A 14,928-nucleotide genomic window follows, 5' to 3' on the forward strand; every position below is an offset into this window, starting at 1 on the left:
ACTGAGCCTTCCCTTTGCCCTTGAACTTGGCATTGGTTACGGCTGCAGCTTCTGCTTGCGGAGCAGTCGGAGCTTTCTGCTTCTGCTTCCGAGTGTTGCCCCCATCTCCATCAGCGACTGTTTTGTGCTTGCCGCTTCGGATGCGGTCTTCTTCTTCGCCATTAGCATAGCGCGTCGCTATTTCCATCATCTTGCTCATGGAGATGTCGCCTGTTCGGCCGAACTTCAGGTACAGATCTCTGTACCGCATGCCTGCCTTGAAGGCGCAGACTGCTTGATGCTCGGTAACGTTCTCCACCGTGTGGTAGAGAGTTGTCCAACGCTGAATGAAATCTCGCAGGGGCTCATTCTGCTTCTGGACGCAGTGTTGGAGCTCCACGAGGCCAGCAGAGCGCTTGCACGTCCCTTCGAAGGTCCTGATGAACACTCGGGCCAGATCTGTCAAGCTGTAGATGCTTGAGGGGGGCAACTGGTTCAGCCACGCTTGCACCGAGCCGTCGAGCATCATAGGGAGGTGCTTCATGGCGACATGGTCGTCTCCTCCTCCGATCTGAACTGCTACTCGGTAATCATCCAGCCACGTTTCTGGCTTGGACTCCCCTGTAAACTTGCTAATTCCCGTCGCCAATCGGAAGTTGGGAGGGATGTCAGCCGAACGGATGGCTCGACTGAAACACTCGGGACCAGAAACAATGGCCCTGCTTCCACTCCGACGGTCAATATCGTGATCATCGCGATGGGCCCGGCCCCTGTCGACCCTCCGCTGGGCGATATGCCCTCTTGCGTCGGGCCTTGGGTCGTAAGTGTCACCGACTGAACGTCGATCATCATGATGTCGGGGCCCGTAGGGCCCGCCCCGCGGAGCGGTGCGTGAACGGCGGCGATCTTCGTGATTTATGGAACGGCTGCCTCCTCTGTGCCGCTGATGGGAACCAGGGCTGTGAACCGACCGATGCGTATTCGCATGAACAGAACTATTATGGATCCTGTTATGCGACTGGGAGACTGCCGAATTCTGTTGTTGCGCCGTGTGCAACAGAGCTTGGATCTGCTCGATTCCCCTACCAGCCTCTGAATCAGTCGGCTGGAGGGAATCAGCTATCTTGGCAGCCGCAGCCAAGTTGAGGAGGGGTGTGCGGAACAACTCCACGTTGCTCCGCCGAGTGTGTCGACTGGCAGAACGGCGAGGCGGACGACGCGCGCCGGACGTTTCGCCGATCTCGTGCTCGTTCCGGCCAGCTTGACGGGGATCTTCATGGGAGTTGGTCATGTGTACTTCTGCTGCAGGTCCGCGACCCGCGTACTCGGAAGGAAACTCAGTCGGAACCGAGCCCGAGTGCTAGGACAGCGGGGCAACCACAACAGACTCTAGAATCGCCACTTGCGAAGACGCGTTCTAGCACGCCTGGGCGTGTCGCACCCAATGCTGAAGTCGCGGACGGCGGGACCGCTTGCTGCGGCGCGTGACGGCGGTGTAGGTCGACACCGGAGCTGACTGCTGGAGAAGAAGAATGCCGCGGGCGCCGACACGGAAGTGCGTAGCCCCACGACGGGGAAGCGCCTCGACGTCGAGAGGTGCATCCCGAAGCCACGCCGAATCGTCGACGATGAAGGAGAGAGCGCCGAAGAAGATCTAGTGACCCATGCTCGAATCTCCACCGGACGACATGACGAAAGGAAGTAGTCGCAAACTCGCCGGAAGTCGCTTAGACGCCTGCCCCACGGTGGGCGCCAACTGTCGTGGGTATAAGCCTGACAGTAGATGTGTAGGGTACGAAAAGGATGGGCAGAGCCTTAGCTACGGCGAGATTGTATGAGTTCAGGCCCCTCTGCGGTGGAGGTAATAGCCCTACGTCTCAGTGCTCTGGGAGCTTGTTGTCAAGTGGAATATGAAATACAAATGAGTTTCTAACCCCTGCACCAGAGGGGGAGGGTGGCTTATATAGAGTGCGCTGCCCTCCACAACGGTTCCGGTACATGGGTGGAGTAGTGGCGATTGAATGCGTACGTTACCGGTAACGTACGTCCTAAATGCTAATAAATGCACAGGGGAACGTACGACCATTTCCCTCCAGGGGGGTTACGATGTTCCGAGTGGCAGCCAGTCAGTTAGTTGGATGTTCTCCGAATGCTAGTCTCCGACTGGATGGTCGAAGACCTGTTGCCGACTGGACGATGGGGACTCCTTAATTCAGTCGAAACTGACTAAGGGCCTTGTCCCTTATGAGGGGTAGTCCTTGGGTAGGACTTACAGGGCAGGCCTATGACCCTACCTTAGGACTATAACCCCATCATACTCCATATATCCAACAAAAGAATTGAGACGGCAGCACTCATTTGTCGACACCAGAAAGCTGCATAACATGGGTCCAGGTCGGCGCCGCTCATGCTCGCCAGGCTGCCGAAGCTGATGTAGAGCAAAGACGTCGGGGCCTGCGCATCCAGCCAGTCGAGGCAGGAGCGGTCCTGCTGAAGGAGGCTGCTGGACGATGCCGGGGAGAGCTTGTGGAGCGGACCGGCGACGAACACAGGCACGCCGGCGAGGTCGCGCCGGCTGGCCGCCAGGTCGTCGCCCTCCAACGCGTCGAATGGGTTGAAGGCGAACCCTGCAGAGCTTCGCATCGCCTCGACCGCCCGAGACAGCAGCTTGCACATTAGCTCGTGCTCGTGACGGCTGCTGCTGTTGGCGCCCATCAGGTCCCGTACGCGGTACGACGGTAGCTCCCTCACCAGCGCGTCAAGCTGCGACTCAGCCCCCACCGGGAGGTAGCCCTTGTGGCAGAGCACGGGGTTGGCCACGAAGTTGCGGAAGCAGGCGACGCTGTCGGTGCAGGGCACCAGCGTCGGCACGCCCAGCCGCCGCGCCACGCGCACGAGGGCCAGCAGGTGCGCGTCGGCGGCCAGGCACGCGACTTGGTCCCTGGCGCCGGGAGCCTCCAGCTGGGCGGCCAGGCGCTCCCGGAACGGCGCCTCGCAGGAGCTGTTGACGGCGAAGATGTGCTCCATGATGTCCGTCACCGTCTCCGGGGTGCCCGCCGGCAAGCCGTCGGGGACGGGCACGAAGTCGTAGGCCGGGTGGCGGGACGGGTCGGGCACCGTCCGTCGCCGCCCTTTGCTGTCCGCGCGCTGCCTCGCTCCACCATGGCCGCTCCGCTCGAAAGGAAGCGTGTGGATAAGATAGAAGAAATGACTGCGGGTTGAATACTCAGAAGTGGAGGAACTTTTTGCAGAGGAACTTTTCTGCAAAAGTGACAACAGCGCGACCGACGATAGAAGCACTACATGCTTTATTATTAGGAAGAGTGTTTTATTATTTGGGAGAGAGATATATTATTAATTATTCGACAATGACAAGCATCAATGCCGAACAAACCCAGTGGTATGCAAACCCAGTGGTATCCAAAGGTATGAATGAATATGTAGATTTGGAGCAAAACAAGTGAATCTACACTCTCTAAAGTACGTCTATATACATTCATATGTAGTTCCTAGTAAAATCTTTAAAAAGATTTATATATAGGAACAGGAAGTATCTATTAATTTTGCCTCTACAATCTAAACTGCAAATGCCTGTCTCATTCAGATCTAATACATAGGCAAGGCTGTGATGCAATCAAAACCGAGTTTGCCTTTCTCTGTTTCTCTAGCCATGGGTTAAATTTGGATCATTAATTTTATAACATGGCATAGCATATACATGGTCTATCTATATAGTGATTTGTCAGCAGAAAACACAAAGAAAGTGCTGCATACATTCTCATTTAAGTGCGCTAGGAAAATTAGAACTCCAACCATGGAGAATGAAATACAGATGGCTGGCATGCCTTGTTCGCTAATGATTAATTCATGATATAGACATAGAAACAAACTGGCCACCGTTGTCCAATTCAGGAGAGAAAAAGAAAACCGTTCCTCTACCATTCCTTTTTTCCTGTCTGAACACCACTTCCCCTGTCCATCAGTATCGACATGACTCTAGCCATCTCATCCATACCGCCGCACCTAGCCTTATGTATTGCCCAGATTGTCTTGCAAAGTGGAGTATAGATGCCCTGCTGGGTTACAGACTTACACTACACACATCCAGCACAACCAACTTAGTTTTGGCCCAAGCACGGAACAGAGCAAAAGCGCGTGAAACGTAACCAAACTGTCCAACAAAACCAGCAGCAGAAGACACTGAAGTTCATTTCAATAGGCTTCTCGGCAGCAAAAGTAGACAGATCCCACAGCCCTGACGCCTCCATTTGGTTATATCACTGTACCACCACCAACTGCAGGTGAAGCTTCATGAGAGGACAGCAACGGCCCCCATTCTGCACCACAAGAGACAATGCTTCATCATAAGATGATACTCCATCATGAGTAGAGAGGAGCTTACTTTGCCCCTAAAAATCATTGCATTTCTAGCTATACAAATCAACAAAATTATAGCAAGAAGCATCCGTGTTGGAGGTACATAACAATGAGAACTTCCCTTTCCCTTGGGTAAATCATTAGTTGCCTGCATGGGACTAGGCTGAGTACTACACAAAACAAGCTCCGATCACATAGTTGCCTGGCAAACTGTTCCTTTGCAATGTTATACTCCCTCCGTCCCAAAATATGCGTCTCAACTTTGTATTAGCTTTAGTATAAAGCTGTACTAAGCTTGCGTCACTTATTTTGGAACGGAGGGAGTACTATACAAGGAGAGGTTTGTGCGCCCGAGATGAAGACCTCTTGCTCACAGCAAGCTCTAATCACATAGTTGTTTGGCAAACTGTTCCTTTGCAATGTTAGGGCTTGATGAGCAAATCTTTGACTAGGTGTCTAGGTTAACCAACTCGTAAGGCGTAATTAGTGCAACATATATACTAAGCAGTCAAAGGAACACACAGCACCAACTACACATTCACCATGGAATTATTCAGTCAGCTGTCTAGGTAATCTGCTTAAGGACAATTCTACACAACTACTGTGTATTTCCTTCTAGTTTGTATCAACACCAAAGAGAAGCATGACAAGAAAAATCTCATGGCTATCTACAATCAGCCAGGCTTGTGGCATGACTCAACATCTGAAAAATATAACAGTACAAAGGATGGTTCCCACATATGTACTGTCAAACAGAAAACCAAGCAAAGCGAACAGACCTTCATACAGTATCTACCTACTTATGCAGAAAAATGAGAAGAAGAAAATCTACATACCCACGACGTATTCAACAATCTAAGCTAGAAGGGCAAGCACTGAAATGGTAGTCAATGGTGTGCTCAATGTTAATAACTTCATGTGCATGCCTGAAAAACAGTAAGTGGCTTCTCTGTACCTCCAGTGTAGAAGCTCGTGTAGGGCATGACCTTTTCCATGCATTGGCTTTCGTGCACCCTCTTGCTTTGGCGTGAACTGAGCTCAATTGTGTACAACCCAGCTTTTGTACTCAGGAAGATGACACCAAGACCTTCAGCAAAACCAACCAGCCTCATGCTCGAGTTGTCCAAGAGGGCAGGAACAGAAGTAGGGAGCAATGATTCGAGCTCGATGACTCTGTGTCGCGCCCATCGCGCAGCTCCGCCGGGACCAGCCTCCATTGACCACAGTAAGAGTGTAGGCTTCACCACGGACGCAAAGAGCAGCATGCCGTCCTCCACCCCCATGAGAGTAATTTGATGGACCACGAATGGCGGATTGATCACGGATAGTTCTTGCTCACCCATGTTGTACACGATGAGACTGTCACTCTCCATACAGGGGACATAGATCTTGTCTCCCACTACAGCACGGTGCCCCCTGTAGTGGATGTAATGCTCGTGCTCAACGGAGGTCACGGCAGTCCACTCGCAGGCCTCTGATGAGTAGACGGCGGCGTGGGCAGCATCCCGTCTATAGTCGCAACCCACGAAGGCGACGCGGAAAGGGCCGCCACGGCAGTCGAGGTGGTCACATCGGTCCTTGGCGCAGAGCACTGTGGCGTTGCAGCGCAGGCAATCGTGCAGGTCGTCGTCGTGGTCGGGCCACCACATGAAGTAGTGGCAGCTGGGGTCGGCGCGAATTTCCCAGTGCTCGCCGGTGACGAGGTCGTAGACGACGAAGTCCTCGCCCCTCGTGGGGGTGTCGAAGAGGACGAGGCCGTGGCGGGAGTCGAGGACTCGCCACTTTCGGCGGTCCCGGCACGCCGGCGGGCGGAAGGTCGCGGTGGAGACGAAGTGGGAGGAGTACCAGCGCAGCTGGCCGTAACTTGTGGAGTGGTTTGTCAAGTGGGTTTCATTGTAGAGGAAGCCCAGCATGGGCGCCGCGCCGTGGAACTTGCGGTAGTCGACGGCGAAGTCGGGGTGGGACAGCATGCGGTGCCAGCTCCAGCAGCAGGCGGCGGAGCGGACGAGGCTCGCGGGGTCGTCCCCGCGCACGCGCAGGAAGATCTCGCGCATGAGGTCGTCGATCAGCGCCGGCGGCGAGGTGGGGCGGCGCTGCGGCGGAGGCGACCTGGTCGCCATGGGTAGGGATTTGGGGGTTGGTGGAGGAGGGATTTGGGGGCGCATTCGGCGCTGGAAGCTGCCGTGGCGAATGGGAGAGAGGCGGCGCGTGCGGTGAGGTTGGTTTTTTTCCCATGGACTCGTGTACGGGAATGGACGGGCTGGGCTGGGCTGGGCTGCTGGGTTGGTGCGTCTTGCAGACAGGATCCACGAAATGGATTTTGCTCAAACAAACAAACAAAAACTTTAGAAATGGTAAATTGATTGTTTTAAAAAAAATTGCTCTAAGAAACAGAAATGGTAAAATCCACTAAGAAATACGTGGTAAATTCTCTATAAACTAGCAATCGACATACACGGATCGTTCAAAGGATGGAGTATATCTTTGTCGAGTCGGCACACATGGCATGTATATGTGCTAATCTCCTTTTACATGAAAAAGGAAACTAGCTAAGAATGGAAGAGAATGCTGCCTGGTGGCGCGTGATCGAGCCGGCGATGCCAAATGACCACCAAGATATGGTGACAAGGCCGTGAAGTGGCAAGCAGGAAGGAGTAGGTCACACGGGGTAGAGATCATTAGAGGGATTACAACAGGGAAACGACATCCCCATTGAAAGATCATGGATGGAGAAAGCGAAGGGATCAAATGCAACAGAGACAAAATTGCCACAAGTTTGTTGCCGGAGATAAATCAAAATTTTGATCAATTTGGAAGAGACGATGATATTACGAATATGCATGGGATGAGCAGAGATGGAGATGGTGGAATTGCCGTTGGCAGTGATGGAGAGATGCGCACCATTGCCGACCCCAAATTGAGAGATAGGGTAGAAGGGGCCATGGTAGTGGAAGTGAGGCAAAAGGATCAAGGTTGAGTACCGAGAAAATATGACACCATGTGAGAATGAGATTAGATGCAACACTTGTTGTGCAATATTGATCATGCGGGTATAAGAGCATCTCTAGTAGAACCCTCAAACCCTTAAATGTAAAATCAGTTTTAAGGGTTGAGAATTGCCCATTTTTGACACTTTTAAGGGTTGAAAAACAGGGGCAAAGACTAGAACCCTCAAACCCAACCCTTATAACGGAATATTCCGTTATAAGGGTTGGGTTTGAGGGTTCTACTCTTTGCCCCAACCACAAACCTTAAAACTGTCATTTCATATATCACACATTTCATCACATTTCATCATATGACATATCACAAATTCAATCACATTTGACATAAAACAATAATCATTCTAGTTATTATTACAGCACCGAATAAAACAATAATCATTCAAATTATTACAACAATGTTTGAGCAAATTACAACATAAAACAATGTTTGAGCAAATTACAACAATTGTTCGAATCAAATAGGACATAGAAAAGTAAAACAAAGATATATCATGGGCCAATACGCCGCCCATCCAACTGCCAGTGGTGCTCTACTAGATCATCCCGGAGACGACCATGAGTGGTTGCATCCTCAATCTCACGATGTGCTTCAAGAAAGGCGTGTATGCGAGAAGGGTTTCTTTCCGGTTGCACACGCGTACCAACATTGTCATAGAAACAAGGGAGGTTTAACCCTCTCTCATCCTCTAGGATCATGTTGTGTAGAATCACACAACATTTCATGATGTTCACCAAGGTTTTCTTGTCCCAAAACCAAGCTGGACCCCGAACTATGGCAAACCTTGCTTGTAAAACACCAAAAGCTCTCTCAATATCTTTGCGGGTTGCCTCTTGTGCCTTGGTGCAATGAGCCTCTTTTCTTGTTAAGGGCACCCCATTTTTCTCCTTGATGGACTTCACAAGAGTTGCCCATTCGGGATAGATGCCATCGGTGAGATAGTATCCCATTGAATACTCATTGTTCATGATTTTGTAGTTGCAAGCTAGAGCATCCCCAGAAATTAATCTTTTGAACAATGGATATCTATTGAGGACATTGATATCATTGAGTGTTCCCGGCAACCCAAAGAATGCATGCCAAATCCATGTGTCCTCCGATGCTACGGCCTCAAGCACAATGGTAGCATCACGGCTTTTACCGCAATACATTCCATGCCATGCCTTTGGGCAATTTTTCCACCTCCAATGCATGCAATCAAGACTACCAAGCATCCCCGTCCATCCCCTTTTTTCATTCATTTCCATTAATCTCTTTGTATCTTCCTCGTTTGGTGCCCGAAGATACTTCTCACCATACAACCGGATGACCAACTTGGCAAACCTACGGACGGACTCCGTGGTTGTATCTTCCCCAATGCGAAGATACTCGTCGGTATAATCCGCGGGTATGCCATAAGCGAGTACCCGCATTGCCGCCGATATCTTTTGATATGCACTAAACCCCATGATACCGGCGGCGGATCTACGACGTTTAAAGTAATAGGAGGCAGCCTCACAATCGTTGACAATCTTCACAAACAAACTACGACGCATTCGGTACCTTCTGCGAAAGAGACGAGCAGGGTATGTAGGTACCTCCGCGAAGTAGTCTTGCATCAAATGCTCGTGTCCGAGAGCACGGTTCCGGTAGATGGTGAGTCGCCCCATCGTCGACCCTCTCCTCTGATCCATAAGTTTCACGCGGTCTTCAAACGCTTGCACGTCGACGAGGAGGCTCATCATCTCAACGTTGTCGTCTTGCAACAACTCGTCAATGTCCGAATCGTCGGATGACGACCAATCCGACGCATCGGACAACGAGTCCATGTCGGCGTTGTTCAACTCCATCTACAATATGAGTGCCAAAATGTAAAAATGAAGAAAAAAGGAAAAATTCGAACCTACAGAGGGCCGGCCGGGACGGGGCGACGGCGCTGGGAGGGGCGGCCGGCACGGGGCGGCGGAGCGGAGGGCCGGCCGGGGCGGAGGCGCTGCGGAGGGCCGGCGTGGACGGGCTGCGGAGGGCGGGGCGGAGGCGCTGTGGAGGGCCGGCGTGGACGGGCTGCGGAGGGCGGGGCGGCGGCGGGACGGCGGGGGCGTGGCGGCGGAGGGACGGCCGGGGCGGCGGCGGCAGAGGGCGGCCGGGGCGGGGCGTGGCGGCGGAGGGACGGCCGCGCGATGCGAACGGGGCAGGCGACGGAGGGCGGGCCGGCGGCGGCAGAGGGCGGCCGGGGCGGGGCGCAGGCGGCGAAGGGCGGGGCGGCGGCGGATCGAGGGAGGGGCGGCGGAGCGGAGCGGCGGCGGCGCTGCGGAGGGAGGGAAGGAAGCAGAAACTTCCTCCCGCGCTCGCGAGGAAATGGAGTGTAGGTTGGGGGAAGAAACTCCCCCCAACCCTCACTTCTACAGGCTGCGATGGCGTTTGAGGGTCGGACCTCTAAAAATATTTACGGGTTTAAGGGTTCTAGTCTACGCCGTTTTTCGGACGAAAACTGTAAAAAAAACGGTTATTTTAAGGGTTTAGGGGTTTGAGGGCTCTACTAGACTTGCTCTAAGTATAAAGCACACGCCACATCATATTCAGCATATCCAGTCATGCAAATAATGTGGAACAAAATTATAAGCGTTACATTCCAAGTGATTCATTCTGTACTCTGCCCGTCCATGACCACGGCACGAAGGTTATCTTTTTGCCACAAGACCTGCATTCCAATCCAGGTTCTCTTTACCAAAGTGGCTAGAGGTTGCCACAGAACAGCAGCACAAAGCATGTTAACACAGTATCCTATCCTTGCCATTGCAGCGCCAGCGTTTAGCAACATGTTCGTAATCATGTTCTTACCTCGATCTGAACAAAATCTGGAAGTTCAGAAAATCAAAGAACAAGTTAGAAAAAGACACAGGCTCGGCACAAGAAAGGCATGTTGATCAACTAATGATCTGTCTATCTCTTAGCCACACTGGCTCTAGTAAGAAGCCTGCTGCAAGTTTGTGACTAAGAAAGAGGCCACAGAAACAGGCATATAAAACTGTGAGATCCACCATAAATTTCTTACTGCATAGAGAGATTGTACACCGTAAATCCCAGAACAGTGCATTTTCAGGACAATAATATCCGCTCTATCAGACAAAGATAGGGAAGAAGAAAGTTGCACCAATTCATGCCACAAAACCGTCATCAACTGATAACCAAAATCTCCTCACAGTCAGTTTGAGTTGCACCCAACTCGGACGAAAGGACTCAAGTTTTTGGCACAAGCAGAAATGGAACAAAAGCGCATCCACCTAACCAGATCGTTCAACACAACCAGCAACAAATTAGGCTCAAGTTCACTTCAAATTCTTCCTGGGCTGAAAAAGTCAAACCAAGGTCCAGACGCCATTTGGTAATATCCTTCAAGCACCAACAACTGCGCGTGAAGCTTCATCAGAGGCCGGCCAACCGCCCTATTGCTGCATCATAAGAGACAAAAGATTCATCACATTATATGATAAGTAGGAGAGGAGCACACTTTGCCCCTTAGAATCATTTCATTTCTACTTGTCCAAATCAACCAAGCAATAGCAGGAAGAATCCACATCACAACACGATTCAAACTGGATCTGTTTGAGGTTCTTTTGTTTGTATGAAAAAGAGTTTTCTCTCCGATTTCTATTGACAGAAGCTAAGGTTCAGCTACAACCATCCAAAATAAAACTGAAGATGGACCTGTTGGAGGAACACAATAACGAAATTGTCTCTTTCATTTGGGCAGGCTCACGGGCAAGTGCCTAGTGCAGACCTGGGATTAAGTTATTCTATCAAAAATACCACAAGGAGGAGGGGTTTTGCCTAATCAGTGAAATATATATACTAGAGCAGATAACGATGCATAAGTCACCAACTATACACTCGCCATGGAATCCTTTGGTCAGCTGCCTAGTTATTCTGCCTAACAGCAATACCACACAGCTACTGTATCTTTTTCTCTAATCTGTATCAACACAAATTCATGGTTGCCTACAATCACCAAGGTCGGCAGCACTCCACAACACCTGAATAGTATAACAGCACAAAGGATGGGTTCCCACATCTCTACAAATCACCCAGAAACCGGAAAAACTAGCAGACCCACATACAGAATCTATCTAGTTATGCAGAAAAAACAGAAAGAAAGAAGAAAAACTGTACATACTCATCGACATTCAGGAATCACATACCACATCGGGAACTCTCTAACTAAAATTATCCAACAATCTAAGCTACAAAAGCATCAAGCACTATAATAGTAGCCAATGATGTGATTAGTGTTCATGACCAAATGTACATGTTCGAAAAGGGCTTTGGTACACCTACGTAATTAATCTACTTAAAGCTACGTGAAAACTGGTTTAGATTGATTTGAGGCCCCACCCCATGAAAATCCGGGGGGGGGGGGGGGGGGGGGGAGAAGTTGATTATAGGTGTAGGATTATTGGTTCGAAAAACAGCACAAGGCTAGTAGGTACCTCTAGTACAGAAGCTCTTGTAGGCCGGCCAAGTGCGTGTGAGAGACCAGCCAACCGCCCTATTGCTGCATCATAAGAGACAGAAGATTCATCAGATTATATGACAAGGAGAGGAGCACACTTTGCCCCTTAGAATCATTTCATTTCTACTTGTCCAAATCGACCAAGCAATAGCAGGTAGCATCCACATCACAACACGATTCAATCTGGATCTGTTTGAGGTTCTTTTATTTGTATGAAAGAGAGTTTCCTCTCCGATTTCTATTAACAGAAACCAAGGTTCAGCTACAAGCATCCAAAATAAAACTGAACATGGACCTTTTGGAGGTACACAATAATGAAATGTCTCTTTCACTTCACTTGGGCAGGCTCACGGGCAAGTGCCTAGTGTAGGCCTGGGATTAGGTTATCCTACCAAAAACACCAAAAGGAGGTTTGGATGCCCGAGCTCACTTGGCTCACAGCAAAGCTCCGATCACGTATTTGCTTTGCAAACTGCCTAATCGGCAAATCTTTCACTAAGGCTAACCAATTCATAAGGCCTAATCAGCACAACATACATACTAGAGCAGGCAATGATACATAAATCACCAACTACAGTCACCATGGAATTGTTTGGTCAGTTCCCTAGTTAATCTGCCTAACGCCACTACCACACAACCACCGTATCTTTTTCTATGGCATGTATCGACACCAATTCAGCATGGCAGGAAAAATCACGGGCTACTGCATGGTTGCCTACAGTCACCCAGGTCTGCAGCACGCCTCAACACCCAAATAGAATAACAGCACAAAGGATGGGTTCTCACATCTCTACAAATAACCCAGAAACCGGAACAACTAGCAGCCCTGCATACAGATATCTACTCCCTCCGTTCCTAAATATAAGTCTTTTAAGAGATTTCACTAGGAGTCTACATACGGAACAAAATGAGTGAATCTACATTTTAAACTATGTCTATATACATCCGTATGTAGTCCACTAGTGGAACCTCTAAAAAGACTTATATTTAGGAACGGAGGGAGTATCTAGTTATGCAGAAAAAATAGAAAGAAAGAAAAATTGTACAATACTCATCGACATTCAGGAATCGCATACCACATCAGGAACTGTCCAACTAAAATTATCCAACAATCTACGCTACAAAAGCATCAAGCACTATAATATAGTGGCCAATGATGTGATTAGTGTTCATGACTAAATGTACATGTTTGAAACCAGTACAAGGCTAGTAGCACGAACCTCTAGTACAGAAGCTCGTGTAGGGCACGACCTTACCGAACCACCTTTGGTGAACCTTGTTGCCTTCGCCCGAATTGAGCTCAAGTGCGTACAGCCCTGCATTTGTACTCAGGAAGATGACACCAACACCTTCTGCAAAGCCAGCCAGCGTATTTGCCATGTTACCGAGGACACGAGCAGGCAGCGATGGTTCGAGCTCGATGGCCCAGCGTCGCGCCCATCCCGCAGCTCCACCGGGACCAGCCTCCATAGTCCATAGGTAGAGTTTAGCCTCCAGCAGGGACGCAAACAGCAGACTGCCGTCCTCCACCCCCATGAGCTCAATGGTCGAGTCGATCCCCTCCTGGTCCTCAAATGGCAAGGTGATGAGAGATAGTTTTTGCTCATGCATGTTGTACTCCACGATGTTGTCACTCTCTACACATTGGACATAGACCTTATTTCCCACAAGAGCACTGTTCCCCCTTCCATTGACGAAATCGGGGTTGTGAATAGAGATCGTCTCACTCCACTGACGAGTCTCTGATGAGTAGACGGTGGCGTGGGTTCTCAAGTTTGCATCGTTGGTGCCCACCAAGGCCACGCGGAAAGGGCCGCCATGGCAGTCGAGGTGGTCACATTGGGCCTTGGCGCAGAGCACTGAGGCACTACAGCGTACGCGATTGTCCATGTGATCGCCGAGGTGCCACCACATCATGTTGTAGAACTCGGGGTCGCGAAATGTCCACCTCTGGCCGGTGACGAGGTCGCAGACGACGAAGCCCTGGTTCCTCTTACTCTTGGGGTAGTGGAAGAGGACGAGGCCATGGCGGGAGTCGAGGACGTCCCAGCGTGAGAGGCCCAGGCCAGTCCGTGGGCGGAAGCGGTAGGCCGCGGTGGGGACGAAGTGGGAGGAGACCCGATCCTCTCGCGCGTTGGTGGTGTTGTGGAGGAAGCCCAGCACGGGCGCCGCAGCCGCGCGGCAGGTCCTGCGGTAGTCGCGGGCGAACTCGGGGGCGGACAGCATGCTGAGCCAGCTCCTGCAGCCGGCGGCGCCGCGGAAGAGGGTCGCGGGGTCGTCCTCTCGTACGCGAAGGAAGATCTCGCGCACGAGGTCGTCCATCAGCGCCGGCGACGAGCGCGGGTGGCGCTGCGGCGGACGCGGCGTGGTCGCCATGGAGATGGGGATTGGGGTTTTGGTGGAGGGATTTGGTTTTTGGGGCGCATTCGGCGGTGGAAGCCGCCGCCGCTTTCAGTTTCCCCCCTTTTCTCCTCCTCCTCCTCCTTCGTTTGGGAGAGAGAGAGGGAGAGGGACGGTGCCTTATGGGCTCGTGTGGCTGATCGGAATGGGCTGGGCTGGGCTGTTGCATCTTGCGAATGGGTCCAAGAAATTGCACCTACTGGAAAAACAAAACTAGAAAGAGAAATGGTTTGTATTAAAAAAAAGCTAGAGATGGTAGAAATTGAAGATGATTCTTGGATCTTACTAAAATTTAACCTTACTCAAAACAAAACGAAACCATTTTTTTACCCCATCAGGAGAGAAATACTAAGTTATTATGGGAAATACTCATATGTGTGAATGTGAATGCAAGAAGTGGCTGACTTATAAATAATTCATCGGTTAACACGTGAGAGTCGTCAAATCAAGTTTTTTTTGGGGTATCCTTTTGCACCTACATGGATCCTAAGACTTCATCACACGGTTCTCAATCCTAAAATTAAAAATAACAAAATTATGACAATAATTTGGTATGGAAAGCGCTAGGACAACTTCAATTGCCCCTACTTCTCCTCCATATATCCAGGCCAAAAAGACAATCAATCCAGCTCCATTTTTCCCCGCACAATACCATGCCCCATACTCCAGTGTCTTTGGAG

At 50.6% G+C, this 14,928-nt stretch overlaps 3 protein-coding genes across 4 annotated transcripts; all 3 read right to left on the reverse strand.

Moving 5' to 3' along the window:
• Window positions 1-2,280: 2,280 nt before the first annotated feature.
• Window positions 2,281-3,992, reverse strand: LOC123450760 (DIMBOA UDP-glucosyltransferase BX8-like). Its single transcript, XM_045127861.1, has 2 exons — window positions 3,919-3,992; window positions 2,281-3,190 (listed from the first exon to the last, which is right to left on the reverse strand). The coding sequence occupies exons 1-2, from the start codon at window positions 3,990-3,992 to the stop codon at window positions 2,281-2,283; spliced, it is 984 nt and encodes a 327-aa protein (XP_044983796.1).
• LOC123447057 lies at window positions 3,761-6,507 on the reverse strand. The gene is made up of 2 exons (XM_045123620.1): window positions 5,312-6,507; window positions 3,761-4,316 (listed from the first exon to the last, which is right to left on the reverse strand). Exons 1-2 carry the CDS (start codon window positions 6,474-6,476, stop codon window positions 4,252-4,254), a joined length of 1,230 nt encoding a protein of 409 aa, XP_044979555.1. The 5' UTR covers window positions 6,477-6,507; the 3' UTR covers window positions 3,761-4,251.
• A 3,854-nt stretch (window positions 6,508-10,361) lies between these two features.
• Window positions 10,362-14,239, reverse strand: LOC123447058. 2 transcript variants are annotated; one of them, XM_045123621.1, is made up of 3 exons: window positions 13,069-14,239; window positions 11,826-11,890; window positions 10,362-10,790 (listed from the first exon to the last, which is right to left on the reverse strand). In XM_045123621.1, exons 1-3 carry the CDS (start codon window positions 14,222-14,224, stop codon window positions 10,785-10,787), a joined length of 1,227 nt encoding a protein of 408 aa, XP_044979556.1. In that variant the 5' UTR covers window positions 14,225-14,239; the 3' UTR covers window positions 10,362-10,784. The 2 variants fall into 2 exon arrangements, with proteins under 2 accessions (XP_044979556.1, XP_044979557.1); XM_045123622.1 differs by lacking the exon at window positions 11,826-11,890.
• Between the last annotated feature and the right edge of the window lie 689 nt (window positions 14,240-14,928).

This window comes from Hordeum vulgare, chromosome 4H (genome assembly GCF_904849725.1).
Source record: "Hordeum vulgare subsp. vulgare chromosome 4H, MorexV3_pseudomolecules_assembly, whole genome shotgun sequence".
NCBI lineage: Eukaryota > Viridiplantae > Streptophyta > Magnoliopsida > Poales > Poaceae > Hordeum > Hordeum vulgare.

Excerpts from the sequence above, each read along its gene's own strand:
- LOC123450760 (XM_045127861.1), bottom strand. The coding sequence starts at position 3,992 with ATGGATGAGATGGCTAGAGTCATGTCGATACTGATGGACAGGGGAAGT. Across the intron at positions 3,191-3,918 it reads CAGACAGGAAAAAAGGAATG|TCATTTCTTCTATCTTATCC; the intron begins GTAGAGGAACGG and ends TTCAACCCGCAG.
- LOC123447057 (XM_045123620.1), bottom strand. The coding sequence starts at position 6,476 with ATGGCGACCAGGTCGCCTCCGCCGCAGCGCCGCCCCACCTCGCCGCCG. Across the intron at positions 4,317-5,311 it reads CACGAGCTTCTACACTGGAG|AATGGGGGCCGTTGCTGTCC; the intron begins GTACAGAGAAGC and ends CTTGTGGTGCAG.
- LOC123447058 (XM_045123621.1), bottom strand. The coding sequence starts at position 14,224 with ATGGCGACCACGCCGCGTCCGCCGCAGCGCCACCCGCGCTCGTCGCCG. Across the intron at positions 11,891-13,068 it reads CACGAGCTTCTGTACTAGAG|CAATAGGGCGGTTGGCTGGT; the intron begins GTTCGTGCTACT and ends CTTATGATGCAG.